Consider the following 25,784-nt stretch of genomic DNA (forward strand, 5'->3'; position numbering starts at 1 on the left):
CTTCCAGATCACCTACAGCAACCCCAAAGGGAAATGAAATGGAACACTCTGATACTCAACCACCTGGACCCACTGAACTGGCAACAAAAGGGGATCTGGAAAAAATGAAATCAGAAATAATTTCTAAGATAACAGGAGAAATTGTACCCCTAGTGCAAGACATGATTAATAAATCTAGAGAGGAGCTCAGGAACATGATGGAATCCCAACATAAGAAACAAATGGAATCCATAAAACAGATGCAAATAGATTTCCAGGACATGAAAAACTCCATTGAAAGTCTACACAGCAGAACAAGCCAATGTGAGGACAGAATTTCTGATATAGAAGATAAGATTGCAATTAATGACCAGGAAAAGAAAAATTGCTTCAAAATTATAAGGGAACATGAGAAATCAATCCATCAGCTGATAGATGATGCAAAGAAGAATAACATAAGACTGACTGGGCTCAATAAAGAAACAGGAGAGAGTGCAGATGACATAAAAAATCTCTTCACAGAAATAATGGCAGAAAACTTCCCAAGCAGGGGAAAAGAGCTTGACATATAGATAAGTGAGGCATACAGGACTCTAAATAGCCTTGATCAAAAAAAATCTACACATAGGCATATAACAGGATTCCAGAAACACAACAGAAGAACAAAGTTCTCCAAGCAGTCAGAGAAAAGAAACAAATCACATACAAAAGAAAGCCCATCAGAATCACAGCAGACTTCTCTACACAAACCATCAAGGCAAGAAGAGCTTGGAGTGACATATTCCAAGCCCTAAAAGAAAACAGCCTCCAACCCACATTGATGTACCCTGCAAAACTATCTTTCAAAATTGTTGGAGAAATAAGATACTTTCATGACAAAGAGCACCTTAGGAACTTTGTGAATACCAAACCAGCACTCTAAAGAATTTTACACAATATCCTGGGAACAGACATTGAAGATAACAACCACAGGAAGCAAAGCAGAATGAACCCATCTGGCATGACAAGAAATTCAATGTAAAGGGGGAGAACCCAACAAAAAGAAAAAGTCATGGCAATGACAAGTCAATATGTTTCAGTTATAACCACCAACGTTAATGGTCTCAATTCACCAATCAAAAGAAATAGACTGGCAGAATGGGTCAAGAAGCAAAATCCAACAATATGCTGCACACACAAAACACATTTAATTCAAAAGGAAACTCATAGACTGAAAGTTAAAGGGTGGAAAACAATACTCCATATGACAGGAACCCAAAAAAAGCAGGAGTAGCTATCCTCTTGGCAGATCAAGTAGATTTCAAACCAACACTGATTAAGAGAGATGAAGGACAGTACATCCTTGTAAAGGGAACAATCCAAGAGGAAGAGATGACAATCATAAATATCTATGCACCAAACTCTACTGCGCCCAACTATATAAAATACTAACGGACATGAAAAGTCATATATGAACTAATACAATTGTAGTGGGGGACCTCAACACCCCACTGTCACAAAGAGAGAGATCAACTAGACAAAGAATAAGTAATGAAATACTAGAACTCAATCGAACTCTTGAACAAATGAACTTAACAGATGTTTACAGAGTCTTCCACCCCACAAAATCAGAATACACATTCTTCTCAGCTGCACATGGGTCATTCTCAAAAACAGACCACATACTCCCACACAGAACATGTTTAAGTAAGTGCAAAGGAATTAAAGTTATCCCCTGTATATTATCAGACCATACTGCGATGAAATTGGACATCCATAGCAAAAGAAACTACAAAAATTTCATAAACATGTGGAAATTGAACAACACACTTCTGAATAACCAATGGGTCACAGAGGAAATTAAAGAAGAAATCAGACAGTTCCTTCAATTAAATGACAATGACAATACAACATATCAGAATCTATGGGACACAATGAAAGCAGTTTTACGAGGGAAATTCATAGCAGTGAATATGCATATTAGGAAAACAGAAGAAGCCCAGTTAAACAACCTGATGCTGAACCTCAAGCTTCTAGAAAAAGAAGAACAGGACAACCCCAGAGCTTATACAAGGGAGGAAATTATAAAGATCAGAGGAGAAATCAATGCAATGGAGACTAAAAGAACGATACAAAAAATCAATGAAGCCAAGAGTTGGTTCTTCAAAAGAATCAACAAAACTGACAAACCTTTAGCCAACTTTTTCAGAAAAGGGAAAGAAAAGGCCCAAATCCATGCAATTAGGAATGAAAAGGGTGAAATTACAACAGACCCAGCAGAAATCCAGAGGATCATCAATACCTACTTCCAGAACCTATATGCCAATAAGATGGACAACACAGAAGAAATGGATAGATTCCTAGATACATATGAATTACCAAAGTAGAAAGAAGAAGAGCTAAAAATTCTGAACAACCCAATATCAACTAATGAAATTGAAAATGTAATTAAAAACTTATCAACTAAGAAAAGCCCAGGCCCTGACGGCTTCACTGCTGAATTCTACCAGACATTTAGAGAGGAACTGCTACCACTACTGTTTAAACTCTTCAATGAAATTGAAAGGGAAGCAATACTCCCAAATTCATTCCTGGAAGCAAGCATCACCTTGATCCCAAAAGCAGAGAAAGACCCAACCAAAAAGGAGAACTATAGGCCAATCTCACTAATGAACATAGTTGCAAAAATCCTTAATAAGATACTGGGAAATAGGATGCAGAAGATCATCAAGATCATCATACACCCTGATCAAGTGGGATTCATCCCAGGGATGCAGGGATGGTTCAATATACACAAATCAATGTAATACACTATATCAATAGAGCCAAGGACAAAAACCATATGATTATCTCCATAGACACAGAAAAAGCATTTGACAAAATCCAACATGCATTTATGATAAAAACCCTATAAAAAATTGGAATAGATGGTCTCTACCTCAAACTGATAGAAGCCATCTATGAAAACCCAACAGCCAATATCATACTAAATGGTCAAAAACTGAAATCCTTCACACTAAAATCAGGAACAAGACAAGAATGTCCACTATCACCACTCTTGTTCAATATAGTTCTGGAAACATTAGCCACAACAATTAGACAAGAGAAAGAAATAAAAGGAATAAAGATAGGAAATGAAGAAGTCAAATGTGATTATTTGCAGATGACATGACACTCTATATAGAAGACCCCAAGAACTCCACCAAAAGTCTTCTAGACTTAATAACCAAATTCAGTCAAGTAGCTGGTTACAAGGTCAACACACAAAAATCAATAGCTTTCCTCTACACCAATGACAGACTCACTAAGAGAGAAATAGGGCAAATAATTCCTTTCACAATAGCATCCAAAAAACTGAAATACCTAGGAATCATCCTAAGGAAAGAAATCAAAGACCTCTTCTCTGAAAACTACGGCACTCTGAAAAGAGAGATTGAAGATGATATCAGAAAATGGACAGACATCCCCTCCTCCTGGGTAGGAAGGATTAATATAGTGAAAATGGCCATACTTCCAAAACTGCTATATAGATTTAATGCAATTCCAATTGAGATCCCAGCAGCATACTTCATGGACCTTGAGAAAACAATTCAAAAATTCATTTGGAACAAGAAGAGACCTAGAATAGCAAAAGCAGTCTAGGTAACAGAGACATGGTAGGGGGTATCACAATCCCAAACCTGCAACTATACTACAAAGCTACTGTGATAAAAACAGCATGGTACTGGCAAAGAAACAGACCTGAGGACCAGTTGAACAGATTAGAGGATGCAGAAACAATGCCACACACACTCAGCCATCTCATCTTTGACAAAGGAGCCAAACACCTTCACTGGAGGAAAGATAGCCTCTTTCATAAATGGTGCTGGAAAAATTGGGCTTCAACTTGCCAAAGATTAAAACTAGACCTATATCTCTCACCATGCACTAAACTAAAATCAAAATGGATTAAATATCTAAATATTAAAATAGAAACTCTGAACCAGTTGGAACAGAGGTTAGGTAGAACCCTTGAAGACATCGGTGTAGGAAAAGATTTTATGAACAAAACCTCAGTTGCCCATGAACTAGCACAAACAATCAACAAGTGGGATCTCTTCTTATTAAAAGGCTTCTGCACAGCAAGAGAAACTACTAGCAGTGTGAAGAGACAACACACAATGTGGGAAAAAATCTTCACCTGCTCTTCCTCAGGCAAAGGTCTAGTATCTCCAATCTATAAAGAACTTAAAAAGATCAGATCTCCCAAATTTAAAGACCCAATCTGAAAATGGACATCTGAAATGAACAGACATTTCTCAGACAAAGAAGTAGAAATAGCAAATAAATACATGAAAAAATGCTCAACATCACTGGTCATTCAAGAGATGCAAATGAAAACAATGCTGAGATTCCACTTCACTCCAGAAAGAATGGCTGCTATCATGAAATCAACCAATAACAAATGGTGGCAGGTCTGTGGGGAAAGAGGAACCATGCTCCACTGCTGGTGGGAGTGTAGACTGGTGCAACCACTGTGGAAATCAGTATGGAGATACCTCAAAGAACTAGGACTGGAAGTCCCATTTGACCCTGCTATTCCACTGCTGGGGATCTTCCCCAATTAAAAGAAGCATACCACAGTGACATATGTGCACCCATGTTCATAGCAGTGCAGTTTGTGATAGCTAAAACTTGGAAACAGCCCAAATGCCTATCAACTGGAGACTGGATAAAGAAAATGTGGTTTTTTATAAAATGGAGTACTACTCAGCCATAAAAAATGAGAAATTAGAGACATTTATAGCTAAGTGGATGCACATTGAGGCGATACTCTCAAGTGAAATAAATAGGACACACATGTATAAATACCAAATAGTTTCTCTGGTTTGAGAAAATGAAAGTGTAAATAAGGACTAAAATGTGTAAGAGGTAATGTGAAATAGGAAGAAAAGGGGCAAAGGGGAAGGAAGTGGGAGAGCTAGGGGAAAGGACAGAAGGAATGGGATTAATATGAGAAAATGGAAAAATAGGAACAAAATCTTTGTAAATAGGGAGGAATGGAGGGGTTGAAGAGAGGGCTGGGCAAGGGTGAAAATTAAGAACCAAGAGAGCCTATGCAAAGGTGAAAATTTCCAACGATGAATGTCATTATATTGTATACCTAAAATGTACCAATGATTAGAATGAATAATCGATAATGCAAAATAGGAAGAAAAGGTGCAAAGGGGTAGGGGTAGTGGGAGGGGCAGGGGAAAGGAAAGAAGGGAAAGGAAAAATGATGAGAAATGGAAAAAATGGAAATAAAGTCTTTGTAAATAGGGAAGAGTGGAAGGGGTGAAGGGAGGGCTAGGAATGGGGAAACAATAAGAACCAAGATGCATTATGTAAAGGTACAATTCCCAATGAGAAATGTAATTGTGTTGTATACCTACAATGTACCAATAAAGGAATTTAAAAATAATAAAAAAAACTATTAAAGGAGTCTAAATTTTGTCTTAGGAGTAAAAACAAAGTACGTAAAGATTTCTATATACGTGTGATACCAATTATTGCTAACCTCATGGTATATTTGTGTTTCCCAAGTGTACAGACCTTCAAAGAAACAAAACTGAAAAAACATCTTAAAAGGCTGGTGACTTCCAGCTAAAGTTGTTTATGATGATAAACTTTTTTAGGTTCAAGCATCTAGCTTTGCCTTACTTGTGTTCCAGCTATTTGTGATGAAAGGTGCATGCCAATCCAGCATTGGACAGCCACCAAAATAATGTAGATGTTTTTCCAATGCTTAAAAGTGATTATTTACATGTCATATATGTGCTACAACACTTAGAGATGCTCAAACATTGTGTAGTTCAAGCAACGTCACTTGAAAAATTAAAGGTTAGACATTAATAACCTGTGAAGCATATCTATAAACAAGTATATTCTACTTATATGTCACTCTGGCAATAGAGGATGGTTAAAAGATAACAAATTAGGTAAATTTCTGTCATTTAACATTCTGTAATTAAAGGTGAGTGAATAAAAAGTTATTGTATACTAAATGGAGATTTAAATGTGTTTCAGAGATAATAATGTCATCAGGATTGTTATGCTAATATGTTGTCATTGATCTCAAATTTTCTCTGTAAAACTGTTAACATTCTGCAGGGTTTCAACCATGACTACTAAAGAAATAACAGTTCATTGTTCATACTATTATATATTGGTCATATTATATATATACTATATATATTGCTTGATATCTAGATAAGATCATAATTAAACCTAATGCCCCCACTATAATACTGATGTAACTGATCTTCTCTTGTGAGTGTTCAATAACTTAAGTTTGGAGACCAAAACTAGAAAGGTAACTGGGCTAAGAGGACAGCCAAATTAGTCCTGGCCTTCCAAGGTTAACAAGGACCCAGTACATGAGAGAACCTTTCCACCAGATCCTACAACTCCAGTGAGTCACCCAACCTCCAGGGAGATTGTTGGATCTCAGACAAAACCAATATACAGAAGTCAACCAATATACAGTGTGCCAAAAAGGAAGGTCACCAGAGAAAGAAAAGTCTCCAATGCTTTCACTGAAAGTTACATGGTCAAACAAGACCATGACCCATCTGAACAGCTGACACTGACAGAGGATCCAAGAGGCTCTATACATGGTTCCAGAAGTAATGCCCAAGGAGACTTAACTGGCCTTGATATATAGTGAGAGGTTAATTTTCATTAACACAGGTCTCACTTTAACTCAGCCTTAAAGACTCAGCAGAAAAGTATAACCAAACGACGTATAAGAATAATACCACAGTAATAAAGGGTAGATATAGAAAGGGGTCTCCAATCACTGATGCCTGCTGGTAGTTTCCAGCTATACCTGTAGTTAACCACCATTATGGTTCAGTGGGGCTAAAAAGCCACAGTAACAGGTACTAAAGCTCAGCAAGAGTCTTAAAATTCCTTAGCTAAAATTGTCCTTCAAAACCAATGAAACTTTCATCTTCTTACAGATAAAATTGGGGGGATTTGTGACAAAGAAATATTAGAGTTATAGATAACCTCTATCATTAGAGAGATCTAGGGGCCAGCTGGCTACAACTGCTATTCCAGTTCCTTAAGGGCAGTGTCTGGACATGCCTCTTTCCCCAAATCTGCCTTTCCATTCTGGAGCTCATGCTCTTTGCTTGTACGTGTGGTTTAACGTCTTGCAAAAATTTATTCTCACCCAGAAGCTGCCAAACTCCAAGTGATCCTGCAGATAGAGCCAACAACAAATGTGCTAGACTTCTTTTGTTGGGATCCACTAGATAAAGACTTTGTAAAGGGAATTCATAACTGCTAAATTGCAACATGATTTCTATCCAAGGCCCATTAAATTAGCTCTTTGGAGAAGGCTCCTGACTGCAGTCTTACCTACACGGACTCTTCTCAGCTTAAAGCAGCTAGACTGAAACTATACCCATTCTCCCCTAACTGCAGTTAGGGATACCTCTTCAGAGAGGGGAATATTATAGACAGCTAAGTTAGGTAGAAATTAATAGCCAGTCAGTCAGAGAGAGGCCCTTAAGGAAGTCAGTGAAAAAGATGAGAACGCATAAAACTGGCTGGAGGGACATCTGAAGAAGGCAAGGCCTCAAGATTAAAAGTCACAATGGCCAGACCTGCATATTTCCCTAAGGGATGATTTAGGAAATTTGAGTTTATCCTGTAATTGTATCACCCAGTCCATTATGTTCAGAAAAACATCAGACACCTGGACCCATCCCTTCCCCAAAATGTTTCTGTTTGAAGTCATAGATAAGCCACAGTTAATGATGTCATCAGCCATACACCCCTTGCTAAATGTCCTGTTTCCCTACTAGATTAATATTAGCTAAGCAACTATACTTGAAATCTTACTGGTTTATTATCATTTGACCCATGTTGTCCTCACACTGTAACTTTTCTGTTTAAATTATCCCTGACAAAGGGCCTCAGTGGGAACACACTGGGGACCCCTCCTGTTGCTCAGGAGCTATTTCTATCCCCCAATAAACCTTTTCTACACTAATAAAATTTTCTTTTCCTACTGTGCATAGCTATGATTATGTAAATACCTATCTTTGTATCATTCTTCTGAAACTTCGATATAAGCATAGGGACGAGAGTTTAACTCTGAAAAAACCATGTAGCTCAAGGCTCAATACTGATAGTGTTAGGTTAAATTAAAGTACAAGGCAAAATAATCATGAAGTAAGATATGAATGGGGTTTTGTTTGGTTGGTTTTGGTTATCTGTAAAGCAATGATTCTAACTGAATAAATGGCCACATTAGAAGGGGAACTATATACATATAGGAGGATGGTAAACTTCCCTGAGAAAATAATTTTGAAGAAGTAAAAACATGTTCCCAAGTGATATGAAATCCAAGACAAACACTGCACAAACAAAAACAGAATTGTAGGTGTGGTACTTCCCAGATTTAGGATCCCCGGTGGAGATGTGAGGATTCCTGCTGGAGGAGTATGCTTTAGTTACATATTCTATTATTAAGCACCCCAAATATACTTTATGAAACCTAATAAAACAGATTTTGCTTTGATTTTTTTTCTTGGTGAAGAGAGATGTAATTTATGAGGACTGTTCATTATTAGAGGACAAAATAATAATTCAGAAAACATATTTCAAAGAAGTTTCCTACATTTTTGGTAAAACCCTTGAACATCACTGGTAGTTCAATTATATATTCAGTTTAGTCATAATATTGTATTAACTATACCTACAGAAGACAGTTGTTAGGTTTCCATCTGAGAAATTCACTTAAGAGGAAAGGTTAATTTTGTCTCATGGTTCCAGAGGTTTCAGTTCATAATCAGCTGGCTCTAAGGCAGAAACACTGAGGGGCAGGAAATCTGCTTTCCTCAAGGCAGCCCAAAAGCAGAGAGCAGGAATGAGCCCAAGAAAAGATATACCCTTCAAAGGCACAGCCTCAGTGACTTCCTCCAGCTAGACCCCACATCCAGATGGTCCATTTAGCTATGAACTTATCAGTGGTAAGTACACTGACAAGGTTGGTGCTCCCATGATCTAATTATCTTCCTTGGTGCCTCAGCTCTGAACATATAAGCTGTTTGTGGAATTTTTAAAAACTAAATCACAACAATAACCTAAAATAGAATTTCAAACAACTAGCTGGCGGCAGCTGTGGCAGCCTGAACATCATGCTCCCAGCTCGGGTCTTGGCTGGGCAGCGGCTGCAGCCTCAGCCTGGCCCTTGAGTCTCTCCAAGGCACCCTTCCTCTGTCAGGGTGCACTGGGTCAGAGTGGAGACTGCCCTGAGAAGAGGCAGTGAGCAGCAGCTCTCACGCTTTGGCACCATGGCAGGGATCATCAAGAAACAGATCGTGAAGCACCTCTCCAGATTTACCAAAAATTTATCTCCTGACAAGATAAATCTAAGTACCCTTAAAGGAGAAAGTGAATTGAAGAATTTGGGAGTTGGATGAAGAAGTGCTCTAGAATATGTTGGATTTACCCTCATGGGTTGCTATCAACAAAGTTTTTTTGTAATAAATCATCCATTAGGATCCCATGAACAAAACTGAAAACACATCCTATCTGCTTGTCTTTAGACAAAGTAATAATGGAGATGAGTGTAAGTGAACAACCTTGAGCCCCTAATGGCCCATCACCAATTGCAACTGCTTCAGGACAAAGTGAATATGGCTTTGCTGAAAAAGTAGTTGAGGGAATTACTGTTTCTGTAAATTCTATTGTCATCCGAATTGGAACAAAAGTTTTCAATACATCCTTTGCACTTTCTCAGCCGCGGATCTATAGTTAATGCAAACCGAAAGCATGGAGATTCTAAGTTTACTCATATTCAAGATCCACAGAGAGAAGTTTTGACATTTAAAGAAATAAATTGGCAGATGATTCAAATGGAGGCAGATGCTTCAAATGGAAACAGATGCTACCCAAAGTTCACATCTTGAAATGATGTGCTCCTGTTTGACTAATAACCAACCAATCAAAAATCAGAGTCACACTTAAAAGATTAAAAGACTGCAATATCGTGGCAACAAAGTTAGTTCTAATATTGGATGATTTATTATGGGTTTTAACGGATTCACAGTTGAAAGCTATGGTACAATATGCAAAGTCTCTTAGTGAAGCAACAGAAAAATCAACAGAACAAAGGAAGAATATGGCTCCTGAACCCTCACAGAGCTCTACAGTTACTCCATCTACCCAACAAGGTGCCAGACTTCAAATGCTCCTGATCTGAATGACGCAATTATGAAACTATTCAATGACTTTGATGTTAAAGAAACATCCCATCATTTAGTGATTTCTCATCTAGATCTAAACATATGTGATGATATTCATGGAAAAGAAAAAGGGTCAAAGAGACCTATCACTGGAGGTGCTATGCAACTGTCTTTTACATACCAAAGCAAAGATTATTATCCTTATCATAAAGCAGGAGATAGTGGTAATCACTGGATGTATTTCAGTGATGCAACCAAAATGAAGACTGAATGGGCCAATGAGTTGTTGCATGAATTTAAGTGCAACATTGAAATGCTTACACAGGCTGTGAAGGACCATCACATGGGTTCACCTCCCAAATCCCCAATACACGCCTCTCCATAGCACAAACGGAGGATTCTGCTCTGAAAGGGACCTCCAGAATGTCTACAGTGTTACCTCAACAATCCAAAGCTAAGCTGATGTCAAGTTCTCTTGTGGTTAGACTTGAAGATTTCAATATATACCAGGTCTCTACAGCAGAACGATGTCATTCTTCCCACAAAAGAATGATTTCCTGCATAAAAAAATCACTGTATCTTCCACAAGAAATGTCTGCTGTCTATGCAGAATTCACAGAATATTACTATCCAGATGGAAAGGATTTTCCAATTCCATCTCCCAACCTCTATGGCCATCTGAATGCACCACAGTTTGCTGTAGAAGAAAGAAGCATTCTGTGGTTAAATCAGTTTCTACTGGATTTAAAACACAGTCTTAATCAGTTCATGACTGTGTACAAATTGAATGAAAATTCAAAACCTGATGAGGGCCAGGGATTTAGCTCAGTTGTTTTGCTGCCTGCTGCGCAAATGCAAGGACCCGAGTTCGATCTCTGGTACCAAAAAACAAACAAACAAACAAACAAACACCTGATGAGCATATTGATGGGTTAATGCTAAAGTCTGTCATTCCTTCTGAAATGAAATCTGAATGTCATCAAGATCAACCACATGCTGTTTCCATTCAGAGCTCTGAAATGATTGCCACCAACACAAGGCACTGTCCAAAGTGAAAAAAAAAATTCTAACAACAAAATTTTGGCTTTGTGAGGTACTGTATGTTTTACAAATATATCTTTCTTAAATTTTTTATTTGATGATATTAAAATCTATTTGATTTCCCTGTGTATATATTGATTAGGTGAGAGGAAGAAATAGAAGCTTCTAGGTAGCAAGGGACAGTGAACCTGCCAAATATCAAAACAACATATTTAATTTAAAGTATCTGGATTAACTGTGGTCTGCTTGTTTTTAATTGGGAAGATAACAATGTACTTTTATACACAGCTGAAAGTAAAACAGGAGAGTGATAATGTCAGAAAAATGAACGTATGACTATTCAGAATGATTAGAAAGATATGAAACACAAGATAAGGGTTAACTCTTAAGCCAGCGATGGTGAACCTAAATTTAAAGCTTTCAATAATATGAACAGCCTGCTGTGGCATGTGTGCCATCGGTTTACCACCACTGCTCTAAGCTATCCTGCCATGGTTTTTAAATTATTTTTATTTTTTAACTTATTTAAAACACTTTCAGAGTCTATCTTTTTCAAAATAAAAATGCTTATTTATAGTTAGTCTTATTCATTCAAAATGACAATGATTTTGCTTAAAGGTCAGAAGAAATATTCTAAAATACATTACTAGAAATAACCAAAAATCTTAACGTGCAGTTAAATCCACTGTACATTAATCAAATCATTATTTCCAAGTAAAGTTTGACTAATTTTAAAAAAAATTATAATTTAAACTGGGTGTGGTAGCACAGGTTTGTAATCCCAACACTCTGGGAGGCTGAGACAAGAGGATCTCAAGTTTGAATTCAGCCTGGGAAATTTAGGGAGACCCTAAAAATTTAAAAAACAAACAAACAACAACAAACAAACAAACCGAGATGTAGCAAAGGCCCTGGGTTCAATCCCTAATACCACCAAAAGAAAGCCACTGTAATGAAAAGTAATTAATGGTATACTATTCAATTTAAAAATAAAGACTTGTTTTTACCCAAATTAACATGAAGATGCTATACCATATATTGCACTTAAAGAGTACAAAGTGTTATGCATTTCCCAGTGTATTTAAGTTTAACTGAGCATCTGGAACAAATTTTAAACAGCCTATGGGAGGGAGAATTTTATTTTTCCAATTTCAAAAAAATTTTTCCTTTGGCCAGGGCTGTACTTCAGTGGCGCTGCACCTGCCTGGCAAGCACAAGGTCCTGAGTTTGATCCCTGGTTCTACAAAAAATAAAAAAATAAAAAATTCCTTTCTACTATTTAGGTACTAGGGGTTGAACCTGGGGTCTTCAAATTTTGCTATATCCCCAGTTTAAAAAAAAAGTTTTGAAATTTTTAGACATGACACAGCCTTGCTAAGCTGTTAAGTTGGTCAGGCTGGGCTCAAAGTCATGATCAGGCTGCCTGGGCCGCACAGAATGCCTGAGGTTACAGGTATGCACCACCATGTCCAACTCCTTTGTTTTTATTAAAACTGCTCTAAAAGTAAAATCTTGAGGAACAAACACAAAATCCACTAAGATACAACAAATAAAATCGTACCTATTCACTTCAGAGACAGGATCAAAAGATTACCTGGGAACACACCAACACATTAGCTGAGTAACTTTATATAAAATGGTTAAAATAAAATTCAGATTGGACTCACATCATTCATGTATCTGTGTTCATCAGTTTAAAGATATGAAAGAATGGCACCAGAAAGTTACTCTGCACAAGGGCAGAAAAGGAAAGAAGCCAGGAAACGGTACTACCTCTAGTACACCTGTCCCTGCTTATAACTCATATTTTCATATTTTAAGATTAAGGTAAAAACAGACAGTAATAAATAATACATCATGACAGAACCAAAAAACTTTCCAGAGTTGTTACTCAAAGAATTAACTCTAAATATTTTGTAGATTCAGAACCAGAATAAGGTATTGCTTCATTTTTGTAATCTCTGAGCCCCTCATTAGTGAAGACACCCTTCAAGACACTGATAAAGCCATGAACTATTACACTAGTTTTTAAACCTGTTTCATTGTCCCTTTGCTTTTTTAAATTTAAGGTATCATTTAAATATAAGAAATAAAACCAGTAAACACTGCTATTTTACTGTCCTCTGGATTTTCTTTTCCTCTCTGGATTTCCTTTTCTTCATTATTGTCAATAGCACCATCATTTCAACTGTAAAGGCTTGTACTTGTGTTTGGGAAAATGTACTTGTAGAATAATTTTTTTAGTTTGAATTTTTAAATTTACTATGTAGCCCAGGCTGTCCTTGAACTCAGCAATCCCTCTGCCTCAGCCTCTCACTCTAGAAGTACAGGTATGCACCACCACACCTGGTTTCTTACTTTTCTCATTGGTGAGACAAAATACCCAACACCCAAAGTTAAAGGAGGAAAGGCTTATTTTGGTTCAGAGTTTGTACAGTTTTTAGTTCATAGTTGGCTCCAAGGAAGGGTGGCATGGTAGAAGGGCATCATAGAGGAAACCGCTCATGGCAGGGCAGGCAGAAGGCAGCAGCAAGCCTCCCTCCTCCCATTCTCTTTATAGAAATCCAGGCTACAAGCCTACTGATTGTTGCCATCCACATCTAGTGTAGGTGTTCCCTTACCCACACCCTTAATCCTAGTATCACATCTTTAATCCACTTTCACACATCCTAATCCAGTAACTTTCGAAACTCTTGACCTATGATCACAAGGCTTTGGGGGAGGGGGGACATCTAGATACAAAGCATAACACCCAGCTTAATTTGTATTTTTGTTAGTACACATTTGCAGTACATGATTATATTCATCATGGAGAGGTGAACATATACTTAACATATCTTTATTATTTTTCATCCTCTTCCCCTGCCCTCCTTTTCTCTCCATCTCTAGTGTGTATCTTTCAAAACAGTCTTATCCATGGCTCCTGAGTTGCACCTAAATTATAACAATGGCCTCCTATTTTTACTTACATTCTCCAAGAGAGAATTTTAAAGAGTATATTATAGTTCTAAAACATTACTCCCTGCTGGAAGCACAAAAAAATTTTGATAATCCACTTAAAGAGCACATAAGAAACGCTCTTATCATTGCTATAATTGTGACATTCAATTTCTTGGAAGTGAAATCCAAGCTCTTATGTGATTTACCTTTTCTTAAGTTAGACCTATATATACTCAATCCTATCATTCATTTTTCTATCCAACTAAGCAAAACCTAGGCAACTGCCCACTGCTCAGGACTTGTTCCCTCCCACCACAATGTCTTTACATAGGTTGTTCCTTTTCTGGATTATATCCTGTTTCTTTTCATAGTCTAAAGCTTTTCTACTAAACAATGTTCAAAATGCTATCCCTCTGCATGAAACCTTGTGATTCAACCCCTTTAACTTGGCTCAGTAATAATTAGTATCTTTTTGAATATTCAGTAATATGAGTTAGAGTACAGTGTGGTATTTTAAAATGACCATATAATTCATGTTTCTAATAATTTCTTAAAATATAAAACTTACCATCTTAACCATTGAGCATACAGCTCCAGAGTGTTAAGCAGTCACACTGCTGTGCAATCAGTCTCCACAACTTTTTTATCTTGCAAAACTGAAGTTGTATTTCCATTAAACAATTCCCCGTTTCCCTCTTCCCCAATCTCCTGGCAACCATTTATTTTGTTTATATGAATGTGACTTTACATACTTCATATAAGTGGAACCATACAGTGGAGCCATAATGCTTATTTTAATTAGCTCGCTTCATTCAGCATACTGTCATCAAGAATCATTCATATTACAGCCTGTGTCAGAACTTCCTTTTCAAGGCTGAGTAATATGACATTTACTTATCCTGCAATGTATATTTAGGTTGTTTCCACTTATTAAGAATAGTGTTGTTATGAACATGTATGTGCCAATACATTGTCAAGATACTATTTGATTATTATGGATCTAAAAGTGAGATTGTTGGTTCACAGGTTTAATTTTATTTTTAGTTTTTTGAGGGATATACTGTTTTCCATAGTCTCTCACAATTTTACATTCTTATCAACAACACACAAGCACTCATCTTTCTCTATGTACTCATCAACATTTATTTTCTGGGTTTTGTTCTATGGCAGCCATTCTAATGGTTATGAGGTGGTATATGATTGTGGTTTGGATGTGCACTGACATCTTGAGTATCTTTTCATTTGTTTGTTGGTCACTTACATATCATCTTTTTAGAAAGGTCTGTTCAAGTCTTTGGCCCATTTTAAAACTGCATTTTGCTGTTGCTGACTTGTAGGAGTTCTTTATGTATTTTAGATATCACTCTTTTATCATGTGAATTTTTCTTCTGTTCCATAGGTTTTTGATCATGTCATTTGATGCCTATAAACTTAAATTTGCTATAGTCCCATTTGCCTATTTTTCTTTTATTGTCTGTACTTTTGCTGTCATGTCCAAGAAATCATTATCAAGGCCAATTCATGAAACTTTTCTATGTTTCTTTCTATGAGTTTTAGGTCTTACGGTTAGGTCTTTAATTTATTTACAGTTAACTTTGATACATGGTATAGGGTAAAGGTTCAATTTTATTCTTCAACACATGGACATCCAGGTTCCCCAAAACAAATGATGTAGAGACCATCCTTTCCCTTTTGGGTGCCCATGGCACCCTTGCTGAAGACAATCTGACTATATACACTGTGGTTTACTTTGGCACTATTTTATTCCATTGATCAATACATGTCTTTATGCTACTATTGTACTGTGTAGATCACAATAGCTTTGTAACATGTTTTCAAATCATTTTTTTGAGAGGGAACTTTCTATTTTTGTATTCTGAAACACTAAATTTCAACTTGACCTGCTTAACAGCTACTCGTCCTTCAAGTTTCAGATTTTAAGCACTTTGATAAGTCTTCTATGAGCATTCCACTATCCCTGCAATACTCACACTATACATTAGACTTCTTCTATCATAGAGCTTACCTTGATCATAATTGAATTGGAACCCTTAGGGGTCACAATGCCTGTGATAAAAAGACCTCATCTATCATTTCAGCTTTTACAGCCCTAGCTCCTAGGAAAGTACTCGACCCACAGTAATAATCAATTAATGTAGTAATAACTGAATGATAATAGAATGCCCTGAGTTGGTAAAAATAATGAACAAAGTCTATATTGATTTAGAAAATGCTCCCAAGATGCATGAACTACAAAGATGTACAACAGCATTTATAATTATTTTTACAGAGGGAAATATATATATTAATTTGCATATATATATATATATATATCTGTAAAAATAAAATAGCCTGGGTGGGGGAGCCTCTTCATCTATACAGTTTATAATACCTCTAAACTTATTTGTCAAAAATATAAAATAATTCATAAGTTTAAATTTAAAAAAGTGAATAAATGCCTGTAAATAATATCAAGGATCAACTGTACAATCTATGACATTTTCTTCCTCCTTCATCTCATAATAAAAGAATATAAAATTTAGTAGGATCTATATCTTAAGTGTTACATTTGAACTCAGTTATCCCCGGCCCAAAGAGCCACGCAGATTATAAATTTTGTTGATAAAGTGCTTGTTTTCTCTACCACATTAATGTTCACATTGCATTTTAAGTCAGTATTTGAATATTCTTTTTAAAAACACAATGAACAGTGCATAAACTACATATTAAACAAATATGCATTGCCCATTTAGACAAATATTCACATACAGGCATCCAGTGATCCTCATTTCCTAATATCCATACCCTTATGCAGTCTTTTCCTAAAAAGAAATACCATTGGCTGTGTAAAGTAACAAAATATTCCGGAAGTCCATAAAAAACATTGCAGCTTGCACTATTTGGTCAATAAATATGTTATGTGGATGTCATTGGTTTAGCTATCATAATGGACAGAGAAGGGTATTTTAAAAATATAGAAAAGTTGGAAGAAGAGAATATTAATTCAAACTGAGGTAATCAAAAAAGATCCACAGACAAGGTAGCATTGAGCTGGGACTTTAAACACAGGTATAATTTAGACATGTAGAGATGGAGGATAATTCTAAGAGAATAAAAGCATAATACAGACTCGACTGGTGGTACGTTCGAAGTCTTCGTTTTGGCGGGGGTTACATTGAAATGTACCACAAAATGGGTGTACATTATTATATGTAAATTTTTCCTTAATAACTTTAATACTATCTTTGATCTATCCAATGAAAGAAAGTTGACGTTTCAGGTTTAGGGAGAAAGAGGTACTGGAAAACAAAAGGAAATCATAGTTTAAAGACAAGGGAATCCAAATATTTTTTCTCATATAATAGTTTCTTGGGCTGGGGATTTAGCTCAGTGGCACCGCACCTACCTTGCAAACTCAAGGTCCTGAGTTCAATACCCGGTACCGCGAAAAAAAAAAAGTTTCTCAATAAAAACTTGTTACTTATTAGCTTTACAATACAAAAATACTAGTTTCACACTTAATAGCTTTATTTCAGGGAGGGAATTTGCTTGATTTAAAGCTTATCTATTAAATATTGTTCCCACCTACCAGTCCCCCTCCCCAGACTGTACATTAATAGCATTTACCCTTAACAAAGTAACAAACAGACCCAATATTTACCTGGGTTGCATACTAATGAGACTTTACAGAGTTTAGCAAAATAATTTAAGATTATATTCAACATTCATATCTTGTTTGAAATAACATCTCAGAATTTGCTTTAAACTTTATCTCTTCTTGATGACCCAAACTCTTAAAATTATGTAGCTATTAAATATTAAGTACATCAGGTATCTTCTATCACATAGTTTTAAGAATTCATGGCTAGAAATGGAGATCATAGTAAAAATAATATCATCACGTCTTCTTGGAAACTTAAAATGGCATTGTGAATAAAATCAATAACTATAAAGTCAAATTGAAAACATGAATTAATTATGGTTTAGAAAAGCATCAAGAGACCAGGGAAGATAATCCTCTGCCACAAATTAAAACATTAAGACTCATAAAAGACACAGGTGCATCCTTAATATTTTACCAAGGAAAACACGATTCTTTTGTCATATCATTGAATCATTAATTTTCAGGCTCCAAAAAGGTTATACTGATGGCAAAAAAAAAAAAAAAAAAGGCCTAAAGTGTAGAATTTCACAGTTGAAGGCAGACACAGCTCAAAGATAGCAATTTTCAAGTTGGTATTCTACGTAATTATATTCTAATAGATATTAACCAGTTGGCCATGACAAAAGAGGCTGTCTAGGTAAATTTAGGAAATACTACAATAATCTTCTCCTGGAGATTATATACATGTAAAGCAGAGCAGTAAAGGTTGAGGAGTCTTGCCTTTATAGCAAAAAACAAAAACACACTGGTTTTACGCAGTGTGTTTCCAGATCATTTGTCATGTTTAGGGGAATAGTGTGGTCTTTTCAAATTCCCATAAATGACAAAGCTGAGGCCTAGCATGCACAAGGTCATGGATTTGATCCTCAGCACCACCAAACGAAAAACAAAACAAATCAAAGATAAAAATACTGGAGGTCTAAAGAGATCCCACCTTGTTAGAAGAACCTCAACCTTATTCCTTCATCCTCAGCCAGAGGATGTAAATAGAATTCTTTTTATACAAATATTTAATTTACACTTAATATTCTGATTGTGGTGTCATACTTTGTGGTTTGTGCATTAACTAAGGTGTTAATTTTTTTCAAAAATTGGGTTCCTAATGAAGTCCACCTGGAGATTTATCATTTAGCAATTGAGGAATGATTAAGCTTAGCTGAAAGTAATCATTAAACCAGTATTTGGATCATGTGTAGTTTTAATTTGTCCATCAGTTAACTGAACTAAACCACTGTGTTAACTATCAGGGCAGGGCTACTTATCACATAATGCTGACATGTTATTCACCAAAGGGCATATTTACAAATAAAACTGAAATATAAGAATTTATAGCCGCATAAGCAATAGCCAACAACATGGAAACTGAGTTTTCTCATAGCTATAGTTCAGGGCTTTTGGGTCAGGCATACCTTTTCATATATTTTTGTGATCACTAGAAATGTTAAATTACAGTCTTCAAATCTGATTTTTCCAATCTTTGTTTTTCTCAAACTCCATACAACTCTAAGGAAATGTAAGAATAACCAAGACATAAATTACTGAGCTTTAAAACAGTACAACTGCGTGCCTTCCTCTCCCCCTCAGGATAGAAGAGAATGGAGACAGGACAAGTAACTATTGCTAGGTTGCACCTTTTTTTTTAAAGGATTGGGAATCAAAGGTGAAAACTGTTAACTTCCTTGACTACTCTGACTTCCTCCTGGCGAACTTCGGCACGCCTTTTACGGCAACCCCTTTACAAGAGAACAGAAACTATAGCTGTTATTCCTGTCTCCTCGATCATTAAAAAAAAAAACCCACCAGACGAATGAGACAACTTGATTCCTTCGTTCCTCCAACAAAGAGGGGACTCTGAGCGCCTTTACCGCACAGGTGCGACCTCGGCCCCAGCCGTGCGCGACGCTGACCCCAGCGCGGAGGGTCGGACCGGCCAGCGGCTGCCTGGGCCGCCTCCGGTCTAGCTGCCCTGGCCACCCTTGCACCTCCGCCGGGCTCCAGCCCCAGGCCCCTCGCACAGCTCCCGGCTTCCAGGAAACCAGGAGGCGGCCGGCGGCGTCGCGGCTTCAGGCCGGGGCGGCAACACTCCCGACATCACCGCAGCCCTACCCGTAGAGCGTCCCTGCGGCTGCCGAACGAGGCGGGTGAAGGAGACGGCCTGGGGCTGGGACGCGGTTACCTGCCGTGAGCTCAGACGCTTCCCGCCGGCGCCGCTCTCCTGGCCACCGAGGGAGAGACGAGAAGACCGGGAGCCGAAGGGCCTAGTGACAGCTCCCAGTGTGCACCGCGCACGCCCACGCCGGCGTCGACGTCTAGGGCCCTCGGTCCCCACCCCCAGACCGCTCCAGACCTGCTGGCGCTGTTACCACGGCGCCCTCAAATGGTCATTTGTAGGAAGCGGCCACGACGCTAACTAATGGTATGGGAGGGAAAGGTGTTTTAAACAGGTGTTTTTAAATCTCCAGGACAAGTCTCATTTTGATGGAGAGTTTGAAAGGATAAAAATTAAAAATAGCTTCAAATATAATTGAGCAGTAGTTAAAGAATTCCTTAACATTTTAGATGAATGACTTAAGGCTCAGAGTACATGTGTAAAGTTAGGAGACACATGATTGGTATCACATTTGGCACAACTTTTGCGTGTGGAGCCCTTTAATCATGTCAAGCTGCTCCGAGGACTGTGCCATTTCCCACACCATAGAATAAAACAAGTGTTTACAAAGGTGTGACTAGAAAATATAATAATATTTTAAAGTAAAAAATCCCCAACTATAGAGAACATGCTGTTCTAAGAATACTATGTATTATAATATGTATTTAAGCATTTGAAAGTCTTGCAGGTTAAAAATGGAGAATATGAAAAACGATTGCCACCCTTCAAATAGATGAATTGAAACCAAATAGTAGTTAACTGAGATATTCTGTAATTATTTCAATTGTAATAGAACAAGAACTTGTTCAGCAACATGATAAACTTTAAAAAATTCCAAATACTGGTTTTAGAAAAATTGTCTTAAACATGTATCTATAGAGACACTAAAGGATTTACCATATTTACTTAGAATTGCTTCAGCTGGGTGTAGTGGCACACCTGTAATCTGAGCACTGGAAAGGGTGAGGCAGAAAGATCACTGTGAGTTGGAGACCAGCTGAGCTACATTGTGAGACCCTGACTCAAAAAAACAACAAAATAAATAAAATAAAGCTTTATGTTTGGTATCTGGGAATCAGTAATTATGACTTGGAAATGATAAAGAGAACATCAATAAGCAGGGTTTTCTTTACCAAGCCATCATTTTTAAAATACCCTTTTGTTTTTAAAGTACATTGTTCTACTGTGGCCTTATATTTGTTTTCCAACTATAAATATTTACACTACCAGATCTTTTTCTGTGTCAAACTTTCAAAAATTATCTTGTAATAGTAATGAGATTATGATTTCTCTGAGTCAGTTTTTACTTCTGAAAATAGCGGGACCATACATCTGGAATTAGTTTCATGTTCCTTTCTTTTCAAAGGTGAACGATGAGTCCTGTGTTTCAAGACTTCAATCACACTCTTCTACATTGGTAGCAGAAAATTTCATTACACTTTCAATTTTGGAGGTACTATGTCTAAATTGAAATGCTTTATCAATCCTTGACACTTCTGGCCTCAGAGCTCAACAAAGACTCTAGTTCTTTAAAAAGGGATGGAAGTAGGGCTTCAAGGTGGGGAATTCAGCTCTTGCTCCTGCTGAGGATAGTACCACCTCTGTTGCCTCTACTCCATTATCTCGTCCCTGCCCAAGCTAGCAAAGGAAGTGTACCCTGGTCCGAGTTTACGAGCTTTTCCAGGGAGGCTAACGCTCCAAGTTGAGCTCATAAAAATCAAGAACTGAGGACGCTCGGCTCAGCCTCCCCAGCACTCCCTGCCAAAGCCGAGTTTTGAAAGCTCGTCCCTCCCCGGGGACCCAGAGGAGGCGGGGCTCTCTCCGCCCGGCAGGCGGCGCTGTGGGTCACCCGGCGTTGCCCTCCGTGCGGTCGGGCCCGGCGTCCGCTCTGGGCGCACGTGCAGCAGGCCCTGGCCGGGGCTGCCCGGGTTCGTCCGAGTCGCAGGCTGTGTCCCGCGTGGCCGGCGCTCAGGCGATGGCGGCGGGGGCGCGCGTGTTCCTAGAGGTGCGGAGCCGGCTGCGGAGAGCGCTGCTGATCGTGGGGTAAGCCGGGAGGGGCTGTGGGTGCTGGGCGGCCGCTGAGCCCGCCTTCCGCCGCCAGTCCGGTGGGGCCGCCTGCGCCTCTCTCGGGACGCGGACGCGGAGCTGCTTCTTCTGGTTGCTCGCAGCGGCCAGACCGCTCCTCGTCGCGCGGACGACAGCTCGGCGTCGGTGGGAGCTTTTGAGAAATGCAGGGTCTCAGCTGCACCCAGATCTGCTGATTCAGAACTTAGATTTAACAGAATTTCCAGGATTCAGATGCGCGTTACAATGTGAGAAACAGATATAAGACACCGTTAGTAGGTGTCTGGCGTTTTTAATAAAAGAGTACAAAGACTTCTAAGGATCTTCGTTATAAAGTTCCAATGCGTGTTTCCTTGTTGTGGAAATAACCTCATTTGCACCCGCCCCTTCCCTGACAGCTCAAAGTGGGGATAATAGTATCATTCAGTAAACTTGTATTCAGTGAGTGAATGAAAGGGGGTTGCGGATTTTTTGTTGAAGCTCATTTTTAAAATTTATATTCCAAGTTCTAGTAAGAAATCTGCAAACTTTTAACTGGTTATTCACTATACAAGCAAGAAACAGGAAAAAAATGTTCATGGGGGGGCAGCAATTTGAATGGTTTATGATCCCGTGGCTCTTGTGACAGCTATTACACATGAAGGAAGTTGGACGTTAAGATCCTGAGCTAGGTTAATGCTTTGCTTTTTCTCTTTTCCTTGAATCTGCTGGGCACCTGTTAGAGTAGTTTTGGATTTGGCATGAGTACTCAGTTCAAATCCTTTTTTTTTTTTTTTGTACCAGCACCACTGAGCTAAATCCCCAGCCCCTCAGTTCAAATCCTAACTTCCTCAAAAAGGTAGAATAATTTAATCTGAATTTCTTCAATTTTAAAATGATATACTATATTTCGTATTTCCTGGACTTTTTTTTAAGATCGAGCAAATATCCCCAATTCCAGTTCACCTGGTGGGATAATTAGCAGCCCAAACCTTACCACTCCCACCCCAACAGCTTCTTCTTTCCAGGTTTACTGGTCCCTCGGAGAACTTTTTTAAACAAATTAAGAAACCTGGACTGCTGGTTTGTTCCTCGTCTTTGACTGTTGGGCTTTGTCATCTGTCAGTTCCCCTACCCTAGAAGAGACCACTTTTCTGGTTTTATTCAATAGAATTTGCCATTTCTTGAATTACATATACATGGATTCAGGCTGTATGTACTTTTTTGTTTTTGGCTGCTTCCCTTCAACATAATGTTTTTAGAATTCATGTTTTATCTGTATTGTTCCATATATCAGTAGTTTATTTCTGTTTCTTGCTGAGTAGTTTTTCATGCTGTGAATGTTCCACAGTTAATTTATGTGTTTTCCTGTTGTGGATATTTTGCCTGTTTCCAGGTTGTGCTCATTATGAGTACAGCTGACATTGGCATAGTTTTATTTATTTCTTTTTTGTGGGCATACCTTTTTTTTTTTTTCCTTGAGTAAATGCCTATGCCTGAAGTTGCTGAAACATAGAATAGAAGTGGGCATAACTGAGAAACTGCCATAGACCTCTAGTTGCTTCATATTTTTTCCTTCCTTTGGTATTGTCAGTCTTTGGTTTGAACCATTCTAATAGGAATAGAATATCACACTATGGTTTTAATTTGCATTTCTCTGGTGACTAGTGATGTTCAGCATATTTTCATTTGCTCTTTTGGCAATTGATGTATGTTGTAAAATTGTAAAATTTTTCTAAGGTTTTTGTTCTGTTTTGTTTTGCTTTACCCTTAAATAAAACAGGTTGGTTGTTATTGTTCAATTGAAAGAGTGCTCTGTGTAGTCTACATCAGGATCTTTTTCATATATAAGCTGCCTGAATATGCAGATATTTTCTTCTAATCTGTGACTTGGCTTTTCATTTTCTTAAAACAGGTTGAATATCCCTTAAGTGAAGAGTTTGATACCAGAATTGTTTCAGATTTTAGAATTTTTCAGATTTTGGAATATTTGCATAGACCTTACTGGTTGAGCATCCCCAATCCCAAAATTTGAAATCCAAAAATGCTTCAAAATGAAAAAGTTTCAGATATCAGAGCATTTTGAATTTCATATTTTTGGATTAGGGATGCTCAACGTGTAGTGTCATTTGATGAACAGAAATTTTAATTTTAATTAAGTCTAGCTTACCCCTTTTTCCTTTGAACATTAGTGTTTTTTATATCTTAAAACTTTGCCTATTTTAATATTGTGAAGATATTTTCCTGTTTTTATTTTATAGGAATTACATCATTTTAGCTTTTACATTTTGATGTGTGATCATGTTGAGTTTTTGCTGGCAATGAGGTAGTAGTCAAAGTTTATTATTTCTATATGGATATCTAGTTGTTCCATCACTGTCATTAAGATGACCATCATTTTTGCCATTGAAATAACTCAGTAGTGTATTTTTATCAGAAACTAGTTGACTTTACTGTTTGCATGGTATTTTTTTCTACTCTTTTACTTTTAATGTCTTTATAATCCATTTTTAATAGTATATATCCAGGGATTTTTTAAGCCCATTTTTACAAATCTCTGCATTTTAATTAGGATTTTGAGTACATTTATAGTTATTGTAAATCTTGTTACAGTTGTGTTCCTAATCTTAAATGCTTCTGGATTTTATCATGAGATGTGAAGTAGGCTTCTGGTAAATATGAATGATAAATTGCATAATTTTTGTATTTCTTTTTTAAGGGTTTTGATTGTGAACAGATGTTGTATTTTCTATAATAGTTTTCTGTATGTGTGGATGATATGGAAAAATATAACTCCCAACCTGTTAGATGACAAATATGCTGAGTTTGTGGTCCCACAACATTAAAGAATGAAGTAAAAAACCATGGGAGAAAGTTAGGAGAGTTTTATTGGGAATAAGGAGAAAAACAGCTCCTGAATTTCCAGTGGGGTCCCCAGTGGGAGGTAACTGAGGGGCCCATTGTTAGGAATAATTTATACACCAAAATCACAGTATGGGTACAATGTGGGTCAAACTGTAATTAACCTATAGGATTACAAGTGTAGTTGCTTGGCTAATATTGATCCTGTAGGAAAACAAGTCACATAGCAATGGAATTGGTATATGGAAAAGATCAAAGGAATTGTTGGAAACAGGGGAGTATAGGTCCAGATGTTCTGGTTACTCACTTTTGAGGCTGATGCCTAAAGTGGTGCTAATTACAGCATAATCTCAAGCTGCTGTTTATCTCTATTTTGCAGACTGTGCTATTGCTTCTCTATCCTGAGGCCTGAGTCTCTTCAGATTTGCCTCCAGCCGCAATTCTGATGTCTTTATTTTTTTGTGCTAACTTCCTTGAGGGTCCAAGCCCTCATTAATTTGTCTAACTTAGCTGTGTATAATATGGAGATGGTCTTTTTTTTTCTTTACATGTATGAGTTACATTAGGAAAATCAATTTGTATTAAGCCATTTTAACATTCTTGGAAAAACCTTGGGTATTCATTTATTCAGTCCACAGATGTCTATGACTTTTTATTTTAGTGCCAAAAACTTAAATTCAAAGTGCTGGGATGTAACCATGGATAATAAGAGCAAAAACAAAAAACTTTGTCTTAGCTTACTGTCTAATGGTGGCAGAGGGGCAGTGGTGAGCAGAAAATATACAATATCAGAGTGCTGAGGTTACAGGCATGTACTATCACACCCAGCTATGCATATATTGCCTTTTATTGTCATGCTTCCTGTTAAGGCTTGTGTCTAAATGCCGCGCCCCCAAGCGTCATT

General features: G+C 37.6%; 2 protein-coding genes and 1 pseudogene across 11 annotated transcripts in view; 2 read left to right on the top strand and 1 right to left on the bottom strand.

The window, feature by feature from the left end:
- The window catches only part of Dop1a (DOP1 leucine zipper like protein A), a 98,224-nt gene extending 78,073 nt beyond the window's left edge, over positions 1–20,151 (bottom strand). For 7 of the 10 annotated variants that reach the window (XR_015441564.1, XM_087188111.1, XM_021240726.2 and 4 more), the window contains exon 1: positions 20,003–20,151. The gene's annotated coding sequence lies outside the window, so the exon portion shown is untranslated. The other 3 variants (XM_087188105.1, XM_087188107.1, XM_087188106.1) reach the window with 3 other exon arrangements.
- LOC101710387 (bridge-like lipid transfer protein family member 3B pseudogene) lies at positions 9,115–20,240 on the top strand (annotated as a pseudogene).
- Positions 20,241–21,820: 1,580 nt separating this feature from the next.
- Ube3d (ubiquitin protein ligase E3D) overlaps positions 21,821–25,784 on the top strand; it is a 136,719-nt gene continuing 132,755 nt past the window's right edge. Inside the window, 1 exon segment of the mRNA XM_087188114.1 lies at positions 21,821–22,018. Coding sequence (XP_087044240.1) covers positions 21,951–22,018 — 68 coding nt within the window. The 5' untranslated portion in view covers positions 21,821–21,950.

Source organism: Heterocephalus glaber, unplaced genomic scaffold (genome assembly GCF_053883595.1).
Source record: "Heterocephalus glaber isolate CG9 unplaced genomic scaffold, H.glaber_assembly_v1.0 deba00001523, whole genome shotgun sequence".
Lineage (NCBI taxonomy): Eukaryota > Metazoa > Chordata > Mammalia > Rodentia > Bathyergidae > Heterocephalus > Heterocephalus glaber.